Below are 13,832 nucleotides of genomic sequence, written 5' to 3' on the forward strand. Positions count from 1 at the left end.
ACTCCAGAATTTTGCTCCCAATATAATGCTGGTCTTCATTTTAGGAGTGCAGAAAGCTTTTCCCTTAAGGGACATGATCATATTTTTAAAGAGCGAGTGAATACAGACATTAATGGAAGACATATTGACAACACTGTCTAATTTGCATGTTAAATAAAACTTATTGGTCATTTTAATGAGCCATATGAAATCAGTTTCTTGTTGACTACCTCATCAAAGGTCTCTGTCATTTTCTGTATTACATCACTCTTGGGTAAACTTTGGAACATCTCAGCTGTCACCATTCCTAGAGTGGCAAAAATCAAAAATGGAAATTAAAATAACACTTAAATCTACAGCAACACACAATATTATAAAAACTACACAGTTCCTACTGTAGTAACCTCAGTTTAAATTCACAAGCACCAAAAGGGTAACCCAAACTGTTCTACCTGTTTTCGCATTTGCACAGGTCAACAGATTTACAGCACTAGATATTACTGCATCGTCATTCACATTCACAGAGTCTACCATCTATTTTTCTACCCAAAAGGATAAGGAAAAACAGACTGTTATCTATCCTGCTCTCAAGCCCATTCCTTTTCAGAAATTAAGCACACTGCAGACAGTTCAGTATTTGAAATCAAAATTGCTAGGGAAATGCTGAAGAAATCAATCGTGCTGCTTCACTACCTGACACTGTCTCCTTTGCAGTAACTTAATGCCAGTAGACATGGTGCTGGAGAAGGTGCTGGATTTCAGATGAGATGTGGAGAACAACTCTTGCCCACTAACAATCTTGTGGCAGGAGTGTTAGTGCCAGAGTGCTAGAGAAATTTCAAGTGCCTAAGTTACATTCTACCTGCCTACCACTCCTACCAGTTTCAATGGGACAATGTCTTCCACTTCACTCCCTATCTGCCATTCTGAAGCTTCAAGTCACTACTGTTTTCTATATGCTTGCTTTGGAAACAATTACATGCAGTCAACTTGCAGGAAGTAGCTGGAAGGAAGCAAGAGCTATTATTCCTCCAGCCACTGAAAAGTGAGACTCTATTTGGGAGCATACGTACTTTATTTTCAAATGAAAGGTACTCGGTGAGTGTAAAATAGTATTCCAAGAGCTACCCTATTACAGACTTTTATCTCAGCCCACATGAAAATCATTACTCTAAGTAATAGGTAGTGTTCCGCATTTTCGGGTTTTATTTTCCAAAAAAAATTTCGGGAACTTTTCGCCGTTTATCTTCCAAACATAAAAACTGGGTTGAAATTGGGATAAAAGGAAGAAAAGGGGAAAAACAGTTTAAATTGGGGAAAATAGTAATAGTAAACGTATACATATATACTTTTTAGTATGCTGACAATTCATACACATGTTTAAGCGATTTCTACATCTGTATTACAGCAATAGTTGTACTTAGCAGAAGTACCATCATCCTACTGCTGTAACTCCCTATAGTATCCATGAGCAAGGATTTAAAAAATAAAAATAAAGTCCAACATTTGCTTATCCCTAATCGAACATTCTTCTTTAATTCTAAAGTGTCGTTTGCTTTCTACACATTCTTTTATCCTGTTGGTACTGAGAACTAACTTCAATGCCACAGTACTTGCAGCGCAATGCATCTTCTTCACCTCCCTTTTTACTCTTTTTGAAAACTTCTAAACACTGATTTTCACAGATATATTCACATAGAGATTTGTGCTTTCTACCCATCTTTTACTTTTTTTTCCTGTGTATATTTTTATCCAGCCCCACATTAAACAGAAGCACTAACCACCTATTTATGTCATGTGAGCCAGTCGTGGCACAATATTAACAATTTAATCTCATTTAATCTGACTGGCTCCATGGTGTGTCTGGAGAGTTTTACATATAACAATTGCTTCAGCTTCAGTGCTGCGATGCCATCCCAACAGACCGTTTTGTATTTCATAAAAATAAATACCAGGTAAAATATTATTGAGTGAATTGAAAAATGGGTGTAAATCAGTAAAAAACAAATAACTTTAATACAAAAAAAAAATCAAGTCATTGATTGGTGAAATTTGGTAAAAACTGAAAATGTAGAACACTAGTAATAGGGTAATGGCACAGAGCATTAGATGAGCTTATCCACAGGAAGCCTGAACTAGCCACCCTTATATTATGGTAGCACTTAAATTACACAGCTCAAAAAACAAGTAGGAGTAGGAAATTTGATTTGCCCAGAACAGATTACAATCCAGATTTTGAGTAAACAATCTTTTAAACAGTACATTTCAGCTCCAAGAAGCCTATTTTATATGACTCTCCACTACTGACCAACCAAAGGAAATACCAGCACTACACAGAATTACCTTGACAGCCTGAACATTGAATGAAGAAGTTAATCAGATCCAGGAGTGCCACATCTCGATCTTGTTTATATGCTTCAACCCAGTCATCTACCACAGACTAAAACAAGTTACAGAAAAAACAATGATAGATAGTTGAAAATCATAGGTTCAAGCATTCCATAATATAGTGCATCTAACATTGCGTTATCACCAGTGCAGTTAAAAAAAATAGAGGTTCACCAATATATCAGTCACATATGGGATAAGTACCAATAACAGGAAAATTAACATCATCATCAATCGGCTTTTTTTGGATGATAATGTCACCGATAAATGCCGTGTGCATATACGCAGCCACAGCATGCACACAGCCAGGAATGCAGCCAGACAACTTGGAGAGCAGTGTCGTACCAGTAACTCTATGGTGGGGAAGGGGCAGATTGAGGCCCCCACGGTGAGCAAGTGGGGCAGCAGCAGGGGCAGGATGGTGAATGGACCCCAGGGGGGAACGTGGGACAAAGTCATGGCTGGCTCATCTAGGGGGCATGGGGGAGGGGGAAACAGCTCTCTGCCACTGTGCACACCCCTGGGGGAGGCACAGGGAGGCAAATGACCCCCCCCTCCCCAATTTGTGCATGGGGCAAAGGTGGACTGCCTACTGTGGGCTCGGGGCCAGGGGCTGTGCCAGCCTCTTCCTGGCAGGGGGTAAGGCTGGGGCTGCGTTTGGGGCAGGAGGGGATGGGGCGGACTTAGCTGCAAGGGGTGGGCGGCAGCACTGGGATCATCTGGGGGGATATAGCCACCCCAAAATTCCCACAGTCACTTCTCCCAGCACTACCACCACGGCCTGCCCCGTACAACTGAGCCAGCCCCACCCCTGCCTGCCCTGAGTGTAGCCTCAGCCTAGCCCCCCCACTGGGAAGAGGCTGGCATAGCCCCTGGCCCTGAGCCTGCAACAGGCCCCTGGCCCCGAGCCTGCATAAATCCAGGGGAAACATGCCCCCCATGCCTCCCCCGGGGGGCATGTAGAGGCAGAGAGTCACCCCCCCGCCCCGGCGTCCTCTGGACTAGCTGTGCAGCTCCATTCCATGCCCCACCCCAGGGTCCATTCACCACCCTGGCTGGGCAGCACCAGCACCTGCCCCTGTCCCATTCCTTCCCTCACCATGGGGGTCTCAATCTGCCCCTCTGTACCTTTTCCCACCCTCCACAGACTTACCAGCAAGGTGCTGCTCTCCAAGCTGTCCAGCTGCATTCCTGTAAATCAGCTATTGCATGGGGTTTTCAACCTTTTGGGGTCAGTGTACCCCTGGTGGCCAGTCAAGAAAGAAGGAGTCCCCCAGCAGCCAGTAAACAAGCGGGGGGCAGGGGGGTCCCCCAGTGGCTGATCAGCGAGTGTGCTAGTGGCAGAAGTGGCAGCAGCACGCCAGTGGCAGAAGCGATGGCAGCACTCACAGTTGAGTACCCCCTGAGGCCTTCCCACGTACCCCTTGTTGAAACCTGAGAGCTATCAGATTGCTGGTTAATAATCGGCTATCAGTATCAGCCAAGAAAATCTTTAATCGGTGCACCCCTAACACAAAACAGAGTAAATTCTCCATTATTTTGCTAGGACCACGACGATGTTTGTGAGCAATTCTGCAGGGAATTTACCTGTTGGAATGCTATAGCAGAAAAGTGCATGCAACTTGTAGGCAGTATAAAAACAGATGCAATACGAGGGCAAATAAAGTATTTATTATAAAAAGGATAAATATTCCACAACTTTCATGTTAAAAGCAAACAACAAAATAATAAAAAGTAACAAGTATTTGGCACCTCCACTAACCTAAACTATAATTTTTACAAGATTTGCAAAATCCAAAAACTGTTCTAAGAGAAAAACAGCTTTGAAAAGTTTACATTGACTACCAAGGTGGGGAGGGGTTTGGTTGTTTTGTTTTTAATTAACACGCGCTACTGTTCCAGGCCAGCACCTAAGATAACTATAACTTTCATTTCTCTTCCTTTACATTGTAGATGTGGCAGCGCAATACTTTTGAAGACACCAGAATAAACTGAAACAGGAGAGGTTAGAAAAAAAAACCAACTGACATTACTTGAGGGCCAAGTTATTACCTGAGAAGAGTCTTCTAAAACTTATCTTTTATTTTCAATCTATCCCTTTAACTGTTTTCTATTTATTTTTTTCTAGTAAACCGCTTTAGAAAGAATAGGGCAAATTTTACATAATGGTGGTACTTCTCTTTAGGAATAAGAGCAGGAAAGACTGAGACAGAAAGAACAAAAAGGCCCACAGATGCTTTGCCCGCACTTCAAAGCCAGAATTCCTTCTAAATGAAAGATGCCATTTAAACTGTGAACAACCACATAATTAATATTAGCGATGATCCATGGGAAGTTCACTTGCCAGTCCTCATCAGCAATTCATTTGTGCAGAAGACTTTGAGGGAACCTAAACAAGAGTTAGTTCATGTACTATCTACTGCAAATTAAATAGTAAAACCAAGGACCTGTTTCTGCAAGTGCTTGACCTGGCTAGACCCTAGGTCTCCAAGGAGCCCTTTTCAAGTCAACAAGGCTCTGCATGGGTACACAGGCCCATCAGCACAAAACACTGTGAAAGATCCAGGTCTGGGGTCCAATATATATATTTTAAGTAGATTTCCACTCCCCTAATTTTGTATAGCTTTCTTTAGTAATGGAAAACAATTATTGACTATAAAGGGAAAACAGGAAATCAAATATTTTATAAAATGCTATCAAATATCACAGTATTGGAATTGGGAGATAAGAGCCAAGATATCTAAAGTGATGCCTAAAGTTAGAACGCTAAGTTAGTACCCTGATTTTCAAAAGCCTAAAACCATTAGCAGTTTCTGCTGATGAACCACTTGATTTTTAAAAATCAACCCTCTCCCCTTTCAAGTGCTAAAATATTACTTTAGAAGACTGCCCTTAAGCATCTTTTTTTTGGATAGTTTTCCCAAAGATCCCTTCCCTTCTAATTATACTAACTTTAAATAGTACGTGTATAGCAGGCACCTTGGCAAAAATGCCAGATTTTTTCAGCTAGCCATATAACAAAGATTATGGCAGGAGTCAACAGATTCCAAAATTCCTGAAATTAAACAACAAAAATCTACATCCATCTCCCCTTCCTGCTTCCCCCTTCTCCCTCCCCAGCAGATCTATTTAGAACAGAGGTCAGCAACCTTTTAGAAACAGGCTGAAATAATCCAACTCAATCCAAGACAGCCTTCCAACCTAGCCACTACTGCTTCTCACCACCTTCGTCACGTGTACAATCTGTAACAGAATCTGCCTCTCCCCAGTGCCCCGCCCCCAGTCACATTCAAAACGCCACCAATATCTCAGCTCCATGGGCCAGATGAAATCACTTGTCTAAACCATTCCATTCCCAACAATGGAATTACCTGCATAGCACGCTTGCCCATGCTGACCACCTCAAACAACGTAACTGCTTCCACTTGGCCATTCTGCAGCTGGCTTGCTCTTCTGGTACTGGAAGAATTTCTTCTTATGTTTTCACACTGCTCTTGGACCTTCCTTTTTCCTCTCTGAAACAATTCACATGAAGAAGACAGAGTAACCATGAGACAGCTAATGGGCATACAGACATGGGCATACAAGCTGCCTGCAGGTAGGTGTTCTACCCTCTTAGAACAATTATGCATGTGAATATTTCCATGTTTTACCCTCTTACAACATTTATGCATGTGAATACGTGCAAGTGGCAAAGAAATATTGAGTAAGAAAATACAGGAAGGAGAAGAGGAAGAATACAGCCCAGTTGAACATTTCCTTTGTAATCATTGCATAAACAGGAAGGTTAAGTGGCAGACTGGTTATATACACTGTCTATAGGGTGTTTATTCAGGTTGTCAGTGAACTTAGAGCACCTAACTGCAGTTCTATTCCACCCTGAGAATGCCTGAAAAAAGTTAATAAAAAGGTGGGTAGACCTCCCCCTCCCTGCTTTCTTATGAATCAGTCTTACGGGTTAAATGACAGTGGCCACATCTACACAAGACACTGACTACACAGTAGCTCATTACTACTGCGCAGTAGTGTCGCATGGCACAAAACATGACGTGATACTACTACACAGTAATAACGAGCTACTGCATGGTTAGCATCACCAAAAAGCTATGGGGGACACTACTTGGGTAGACGTGGGCAGTGTGTTATAAACATACATCCATTAACGGATTTTCAGGACTTGAACGAGGTGTGGTGGGATGGAATCTGGTCCATTATGTGCATTGAAAGATTTTATATATACACATATGTGATGTAAAAGATTTTATATATACACATACACATATAGATACACATAGATATAGATACGCCTAGATAGACATGTATGTATATACACGCACACACACACATATACATATATATACACAAACTTACTGGAGTTTTCAGATTGCCATTTCTCAGACAGCTGCCGTTCTGTACAGTAGACTCAGGAACAGTCTCATCATGGATAGAATTTTCTCTGCGGAATAATAAGCAAACAGTATTGAAGAGCATACCACACCTCTCCTGTAAACCAGGTAATCTGTATCTGAAGAACAGATTTGCTACATCACTACCACAGAGAAATTGCTTTTGAGCGCGCAGAAAGTTAAATACTTAGATATAAACTGTAGAGGAAAATAAAGTGTACCCATGTACAATAAACTATAAAGGCTTCCTGTAAAGGTGTGGCAGCAGTTGCATGCCTAAGGCCTAGATACATTTTACTGGTGATAGGCAGTAGCTTTCTTATTAAAACACACTTTACTTTCTGAGCCCCCTGAGACTGCATTATCTAAGTAACAGATGAAGAATCAGGTTGTTAATGAATGCTGTACACTTTGATTCTGCATAGCTCCCAGATCCTGAAATCATTTCAACTACCTGCTTAATTTTAATTTTTCTTCTGTGAAAAGTACCATTAAACATTTTGAATGGCGGTGGCAAAATTCAAAGGGTGCTCAAGTGTTTGCAGGATTGAAGACAAGGAAAGTAATTTCAGGGCGCACAAGGTCTTATTGTTCAAAGTTTTTATTGATTTGGAGGCCTGTCTGGAGAGAAAAGATCGATTACAGACCATACAAGTGTAGCAAAACCCCCCGTTTTTTCTTTTTTTATTTTAAAATGCATTCCCTCCCCTTCCCCAACCATTTTTGACTTTTTTGCTCCCTCTCTATTCCCTATAGATAAGTATAAGTAAGCTAAGATGTAGGATAAGCTTTAACATTTTATTTTAGGTAGTAAGTTTTATTTTTCTCTCCCCTCTTCGCAAATAAGTTCCCTGCTATTTTGATATCGATACCCACTGTTTTATAAGTGATACTTATTATGTTTGTACTGCTTTTATATTGTGTGATTACTATTTTAGGCCTGTATATAAGTCAAGTTTCCATTTTGTATGTCATGCCTCCTGTCACTAGGGTCACACAAGGTCTGCCCCTATAAAAAGGGGCAGTAAAGACAGACCCAGTGGGACACCCTCTCCAAATGGACCAGCACCATGCCACGCCGCCTATCCACCCAGAGGCCCTGCCGGCGACCCCCCCTCTGGACAACAGCTACTGGACAAGGACCCCTTTCCAGCCTGAATAGGTAGCTATAACCCCCGACCCCCTCCAAGAACTCGGACTCTGCTTCTCTTCCCTACCTGGACTCCAGCCCTTCCACTGTGTCTCTTTCTCCCGCTGCATGTGTGCGTGCGCCAATAACTTCATGGGGCTGTGTAGTGTGCTGTCTGTGTAACAAAACTGTTATTTGGACCCCTAAGTTGGGTTTTGCTTTACTATAGTTTGGCCCTGCTCCAATCTCTGCTCCTTGCCCCTCTAACTTCTGTCTCATTTCTCCCTCTCCTGCTTCTGGCTCACTGCCACCTCCAACACCTGTCCTGAGCTCCTCTCTGCCTCCAAACCCCCTGTTTCTTTGCCACTGTCTTATCCCCACTGCCTTTTCCTTTTCCCCATGAGCAACCAGGTTTCTGCCTCAGTTTCTTTCTTGGCTGTCTCCTCCTTGCCACCACTTATCTGCCCCCCCCCAATATCTCAGCTGTCTGCCTCAGTTTCCAGCCCCAGCCTACCTTAGGTAAACCCAAGCCTCAGTTCCTCAGCCAGTTTCTCTGTAGTCCACTGGTTCTAATCCTGGTTCTGGCAACTTTCACTCCCTACACTTTAACTCCCTCTCTCTCACCTGAACCTTCCCCCAAGTATCCCAGGCACCCCAAGCAAACACATATACACTGTACCATCCAAGTTAGGAACTTACCTGTGTGTATGTGTAGGTGGGTTGTATGTATGTGAACTGATGAGTGTGTGTGTGTGTATATATATATCATTGTGTGCATGATATATGAATTAGTGTTTTGTGTCTAAGTTTTGGGGTGTATAGTGTATGTGCTTGAACTGGTGATAGGTATGCATGTGCCTAGGCTGGTTTGGATGTGTATGTGCCTGAGCTGGTAGTGTGTGTGTGAATGCACCTAACTAATTTGTGTGTTTGTATATGTGCAATTGTGTCACACCCTCCTGTCTAACAGTACAATACTGAGATCCTGAGAGTTGGCCTGACCCCACAGGGCAACACAAGTGTTAATGTTAATGCTAGAAGACAACTATATACAGTAAAAGCTCCATTATCCAATATCCCCCTGGGAACGGGGAATGCCAAAAAACAAAATATGCCAGTTAACTGAGCAGCCCAAACCGGCATCCTTGCCTGCTCGGGCCACCGCTTCTCCCGCCGCATCTGGGGCATCACCGCCCCTCCCGCAGGCCCTGCGGGCCCCAGGGGACGGGGAGGCGGGCCCCGCACAGCCTGTCATGCCCCCAGGCTGTGGGGGCTCAGCAGCGCAGGCTGCTTTGCCCCGGGCTGTGGAAGCTCAGAGAAACTGGAAGTGCCACAGGGGGCACTTCCGGTTTCACTTTACCTTACAAGGCAGCATGCCAGTTAATAGGGCATGCCACCTTGTAAGGTGCCAGTTAATGGAACTTTTACTGTACTAGACAAATGGTTTTCAATCTTTTTTCATTTCCAGACCCCTACAAAATTTTGAATGGAGGTGCAAACCCCTTTGAATCACAAGGATGGATATTCACATACTTTTGATTGATCACAGTCATCTTTCGCAACCCGCCCCCCCACCTACCAGGGTCTGAGGACCACAGGTTAAAATCCACTGGATTTGACTTATCAGATGCTTCTCTTTAGATTTTATTTTTAAGCAGCAGCAACCAAGTGATGCAATCAAATGTTGTTTAAACCTTTCTAGTTCAACCCACGGATACTAAAAAAAGAAACATTTTTAGCTTATTCTTCTAATAAGGACTGTTTTCCTGCTTTCAATTGGAACCTGTCACACATTAATCTACTACAGCTCACAAATTAATTTAAAAATCTATCCATAAACATTCTTGTTTTTTTCTTCTACACAATTTATTTGTCTCCTACCAGGTTTTGAAGCTGGGGCTGAGCTAACATGTTGTTACCTGTGCTGTTTAACTAGAACTGCAACATAGATGATGTTCAGTATTTCACTACTTGTCACAATTAAAACTCAATGCTCATCTCCAATATTTTACAGTTTTTCCTCAGTGGTTCTCATATACTATTCAGCAACTTACTTGTACCAAAGATCACTGACATTATAAAGATTCTTAGCTTTTAAAGCCAAGAAAAACCATCAGATCATCTATTCTCATCTGCAGGATCACATGGGCCACACTGGCTTATAGCATACAGACCTTTTTCCAAGAACACCACAGAAGTCTTAAAAGTGACCTACTGATGGGAAAATCATCTCTAAATTCAGTAGGATAACAGCAGGGGGGAAGTTGGCCTATGCCATGTTTTTTGTTTCTGTTTGTTTTGTTTTTAAATAATTTGTATCCACAGCCAAATTGGCCAAAACTAATGCCAAATCCAAGTGTCCAGAACCAAAAGTGGCCCTACTACCGGCAAACATCCTCCACCTGGCACCTGGGGCCTCAGATGTTTCCAAATCCTTTAGCAGGCACCCAACTTGCAGAACCAAGCCTGGAGGCTTGGGGTTCAGATGCCCCTGAGTTTTGCTTACCCTCAGCCATAAGGCCCTCAGAGCAAGCAAGAGAGGAGACTCCCATTTCCGTAAACCAGGCTTAAAGCCGCTGCACCTCGGCAGGTACTAAACCACGCTAGAAGAACAGTTCTCCTGCGAAGCGGTTCAGGAAAACTGCCTTCCTAGACAGATACATGGTATTTACCCTGTCAGATTAAGAAGCGACACATGATATTAATATATTAATCCAAGAAAGAAAGACTTGCTGGGACTGGTGCCAGGTCAAGAGATTAAAGGGTGCCTACAGCAGTGTGCAAATGATGCAACTGAAAGGACAGGGTGTGGCATGACATGCTTCCCAACGCTGCAAAATATAGGGGAAGACTGCTGACCAGGAGCTTCAACACATAATTTTCCTTGATTGTTATGATGTGACTCTACAAGCATTGTTCACTCAACCCAGGGCTGTCCAACTTGTATCCCCCTGGGGAATGTCCCCTCCAGGGGCTTGCATGCTGTGTAGTTCACATCAGGTGAGGCACAGGTCACTAGGCTGTGCTCCATGAAGACTCTCCCCCGCCCTGCCCCTTGCTGCACTGCATGCCCACACGGGCATCCCCTTGCTTCCTGCAACCCCCCTGCACAGCCTAAGACTCCCCCTCATCCCCCAACACAGAGTGCCATATTACCCCACCTCTTGGGGCAGAGGCAAGCAGCAGCAACTGGAGGAAGAAATGGGAACCCAGAAGCTCCAGCTGCTGTTGCAGCCAGAGTAATGGTATGAGCAGCAGCATGTGGCCAGCAGGCCACCAGTTAGACTGCCCTTATATATACAAAATAAATCTTTTTTCTTGTCTATGCCAACTAGTCTATAAGGAACAGACAAACACCAAAATACAGCTGCTACTCCTCACTTAACATCATAGTTACATTCTTGAAAAATGCAACTTTAAGCAAAACTATGTTAATCAAATCCAATTACATCACAGTAGTTACCTACTAGCAGGCGACGGCCAAACAACACTATACCGAATGCTGCGTGACTTTAAACGATTACGGTTTCTAATAAATCAGCGATGTAATAACAAAACAACGTTAACCGAGACAACATTAAGTGAAAAGTACCTGTACCAAAACCTTCTACATCATTTGAATTATCAGGACACTCCTGTAAAGCAACATCACAAGCTGCAACATACAAACCACCAAACCCCACCAAGTTAGGAAGAACCAATAAAACAAGGCAAAGTAAATGGAAGAAAAAAACCGTGTTTCCCTTTCTCTCCCTCCTCCTTTTTATTGTCTGTAAGGTTTTTATTTAGAAGGCTGTGGCACAGGAACTAGTTATCTTACTGTCCAATAATGCTCAAAGATACATACAGGACCCATATACAAGTTTTTACTGATTTGGAAGTTTAGGCAATATAGATCTTTAGGCATTACTGTGTGTGTGGGTGCATGCACGTGCATATGTTTTATTTATGTATATGCATTTACACAGGTACAAATATATACCCATACATACATACCACAGCACAAAGAATCTGAGCAAAACTAACTCTATCAAGTTTTTAGTTCCCTAGATCACTCAGGCAGATTTATTTTGTATCTGTTAGCAAGTATTTTGGTCCTCATATTTACTCAAATACAAGACCACCCTGACTATAAGATGAATCTGCAATAATTAGGTTCTATATATATAAAATGTATAAATACAGTATAAATTTCCAGGTATAGAATCTAATTATTGAAGTTTTGTCTTGAATTCGTCCCCTTCTCACTGCTAGAGGAAAAATAAATATGGGGGTTCAAACAGCCCCCTTGCCCTCTGCCTCCTTCAATTTCTTCCCCCTGAAGCCCCTTCCCCCCCGCCCCCCAATCTTTACGGTCAAACCCTGATCTCTCTGAGCACAGATGAGCAAATTTGAAAATGGTGACCTTCCAAATAAACATAGCTGTAGCAATTTGCACATAGTACCCATAGAACGAGTTCATTCAGAATTGATGCATTTTGTCTTTTTTGGAAACTGCTGCAAGTTTTAGCACAGGTATGCCATACACACACTTTTAAGCAGCCCTCTGGCACCTACTCAGAGGTAGTACAAACTATGCATGATATTAATCCAAAACCAAAAGCCTCATAATTTATCATATAGTTCATTGGGCTGAGCCCCAGCAGAGTCAACAGCATTTCACATACCTCCCCTCACCCCCAGCTGACTCCCAGGAAGCCCCGCTCACCCACACACACACGTCCCTGTGCACACCCCCACCACACAGGGCAGGGTATGCAGGGAGTAGATCATACCTGTCTTGTTCTCAAACACTGCTTCCTGCCCACTCAAAGCCCCATGGAGAGTTTTGACAAGTTGTTTGGGGCAGGGGGGAGGGAAATGCTGACTCAGCCCATGACAGCTTATGAAAATTACCTAAGTGGCCCTCAGGCCCAAATAACTGCCCACTCCTGCACTAACCTATCTTTGTAGTAGGTTCCCATCTGCATGTTTGCCCAGTATAGGCTATGTATTTTATAGTCATGCTCAGTGCTAGCTGCACTTAATCAGCTTCATAGTTGGTTTCCATCATTATGACATTCCATTTCCATCCCATTCCAGCATTCCACATGCTGCTTCTGCCAGTTTAATGACAGACAATGTATTTAACAAGGTTTCCTTGTGGGTGAATATATGAGAAGGGGCTTTGTTTCCAGGCTGATTGAGGGGAAAAAACCTTGTCTTGTACTTCAATAGGACAATTTCTCTTTCTGGTAAGTGGCAAAGTTCCTCTCTCTCAAAATGTTTATGATTATTTTTGGTAGAGAGCTTTTAACCACAACTTAAGACCTACATTTTACAAAAACATAAGTACATGTATCCTTTAGGCTTTCTTGATGAAAAAGGGGTGCATTTGGAGGCTAGATAGTGATGCTTTAGAAATAGTATTCATGCAGGAGGTTGAACTATATGATCCTTGAGGTCCTTTCCAAGCCTAATTCTATGATATGATGATCTGCTTAAGTAGTTGCAGGATTTGGACACAAATTTGGGGCCATTTAGCTGGCACTACTGAACTAAATTAAATGGATGTGATTTTTGTTTTTGGCAAATCTTTAATCATTGTTAAGATATTAGAATTGTTTAAAATATTTTCAAAATGAATTAAATTCCTGTATCCTGTGTCACAGAAAAGATAGCTATGGCACCTTTGGGTTTGAGAATTAATGTACATACCGTTACAACTGGTAGCACTGAAAGATTTCATATGTAACCTCGGAGAAAGGCCTTTGAAGAGTGTGTGGGTGCCTGCATGCAAATTTCCCATGCCATGTTTTGAAAGCATAGATGTGCATCTGATATCTTTAAAATCACCACCATCCTTTTGTACCTAAAAATGATCTTGGATTTTATGATTACAAATGAGCTCTCATCTGTAAAAAGGAAAGCACAGCTAGGACTGCTTCTCT

At 42.5% G+C, this 13,832-nt stretch overlaps 1 protein-coding gene across 4 annotated transcripts in view; it reads right to left on the reverse strand.

The window, feature by feature from the left end:
* The window catches only part of LOC102563066 (cohesin subunit SA-2), a 99,185-nt gene that overhangs the window by 83,115 nt on the left and 2,238 nt on the right, over nt 1-13,832 (reverse strand). For all 4 annotated transcript variants that reach the window (XM_019485137.2, XM_019485138.2, XM_019485136.2 and 1 more), the window contains exons 3-6: nt 6,739-6,823; nt 5,739-5,882; nt 2,323-2,419; nt 210-286 (exon numbers count right to left, since the gene is read on the reverse strand). In XM_019485137.2, the coding sequence (XP_019340682.1) occupies nt 210-286; nt 2,323-2,419; nt 5,739-5,882; nt 6,739-6,823 (403 nt within the window). The remainder of the gene's footprint in view (nt 1-209; nt 287-2,322; nt 2,420-5,738; nt 5,883-6,738; nt 6,824-13,832) is intronic.

Source organism: Alligator mississippiensis, chromosome 1 (genome assembly GCF_030867095.1).
Source record: "Alligator mississippiensis isolate rAllMis1 chromosome 1, rAllMis1, whole genome shotgun sequence".
NCBI lineage: Eukaryota > Metazoa > Chordata > Crocodylia > Alligatoridae > Alligator > Alligator mississippiensis.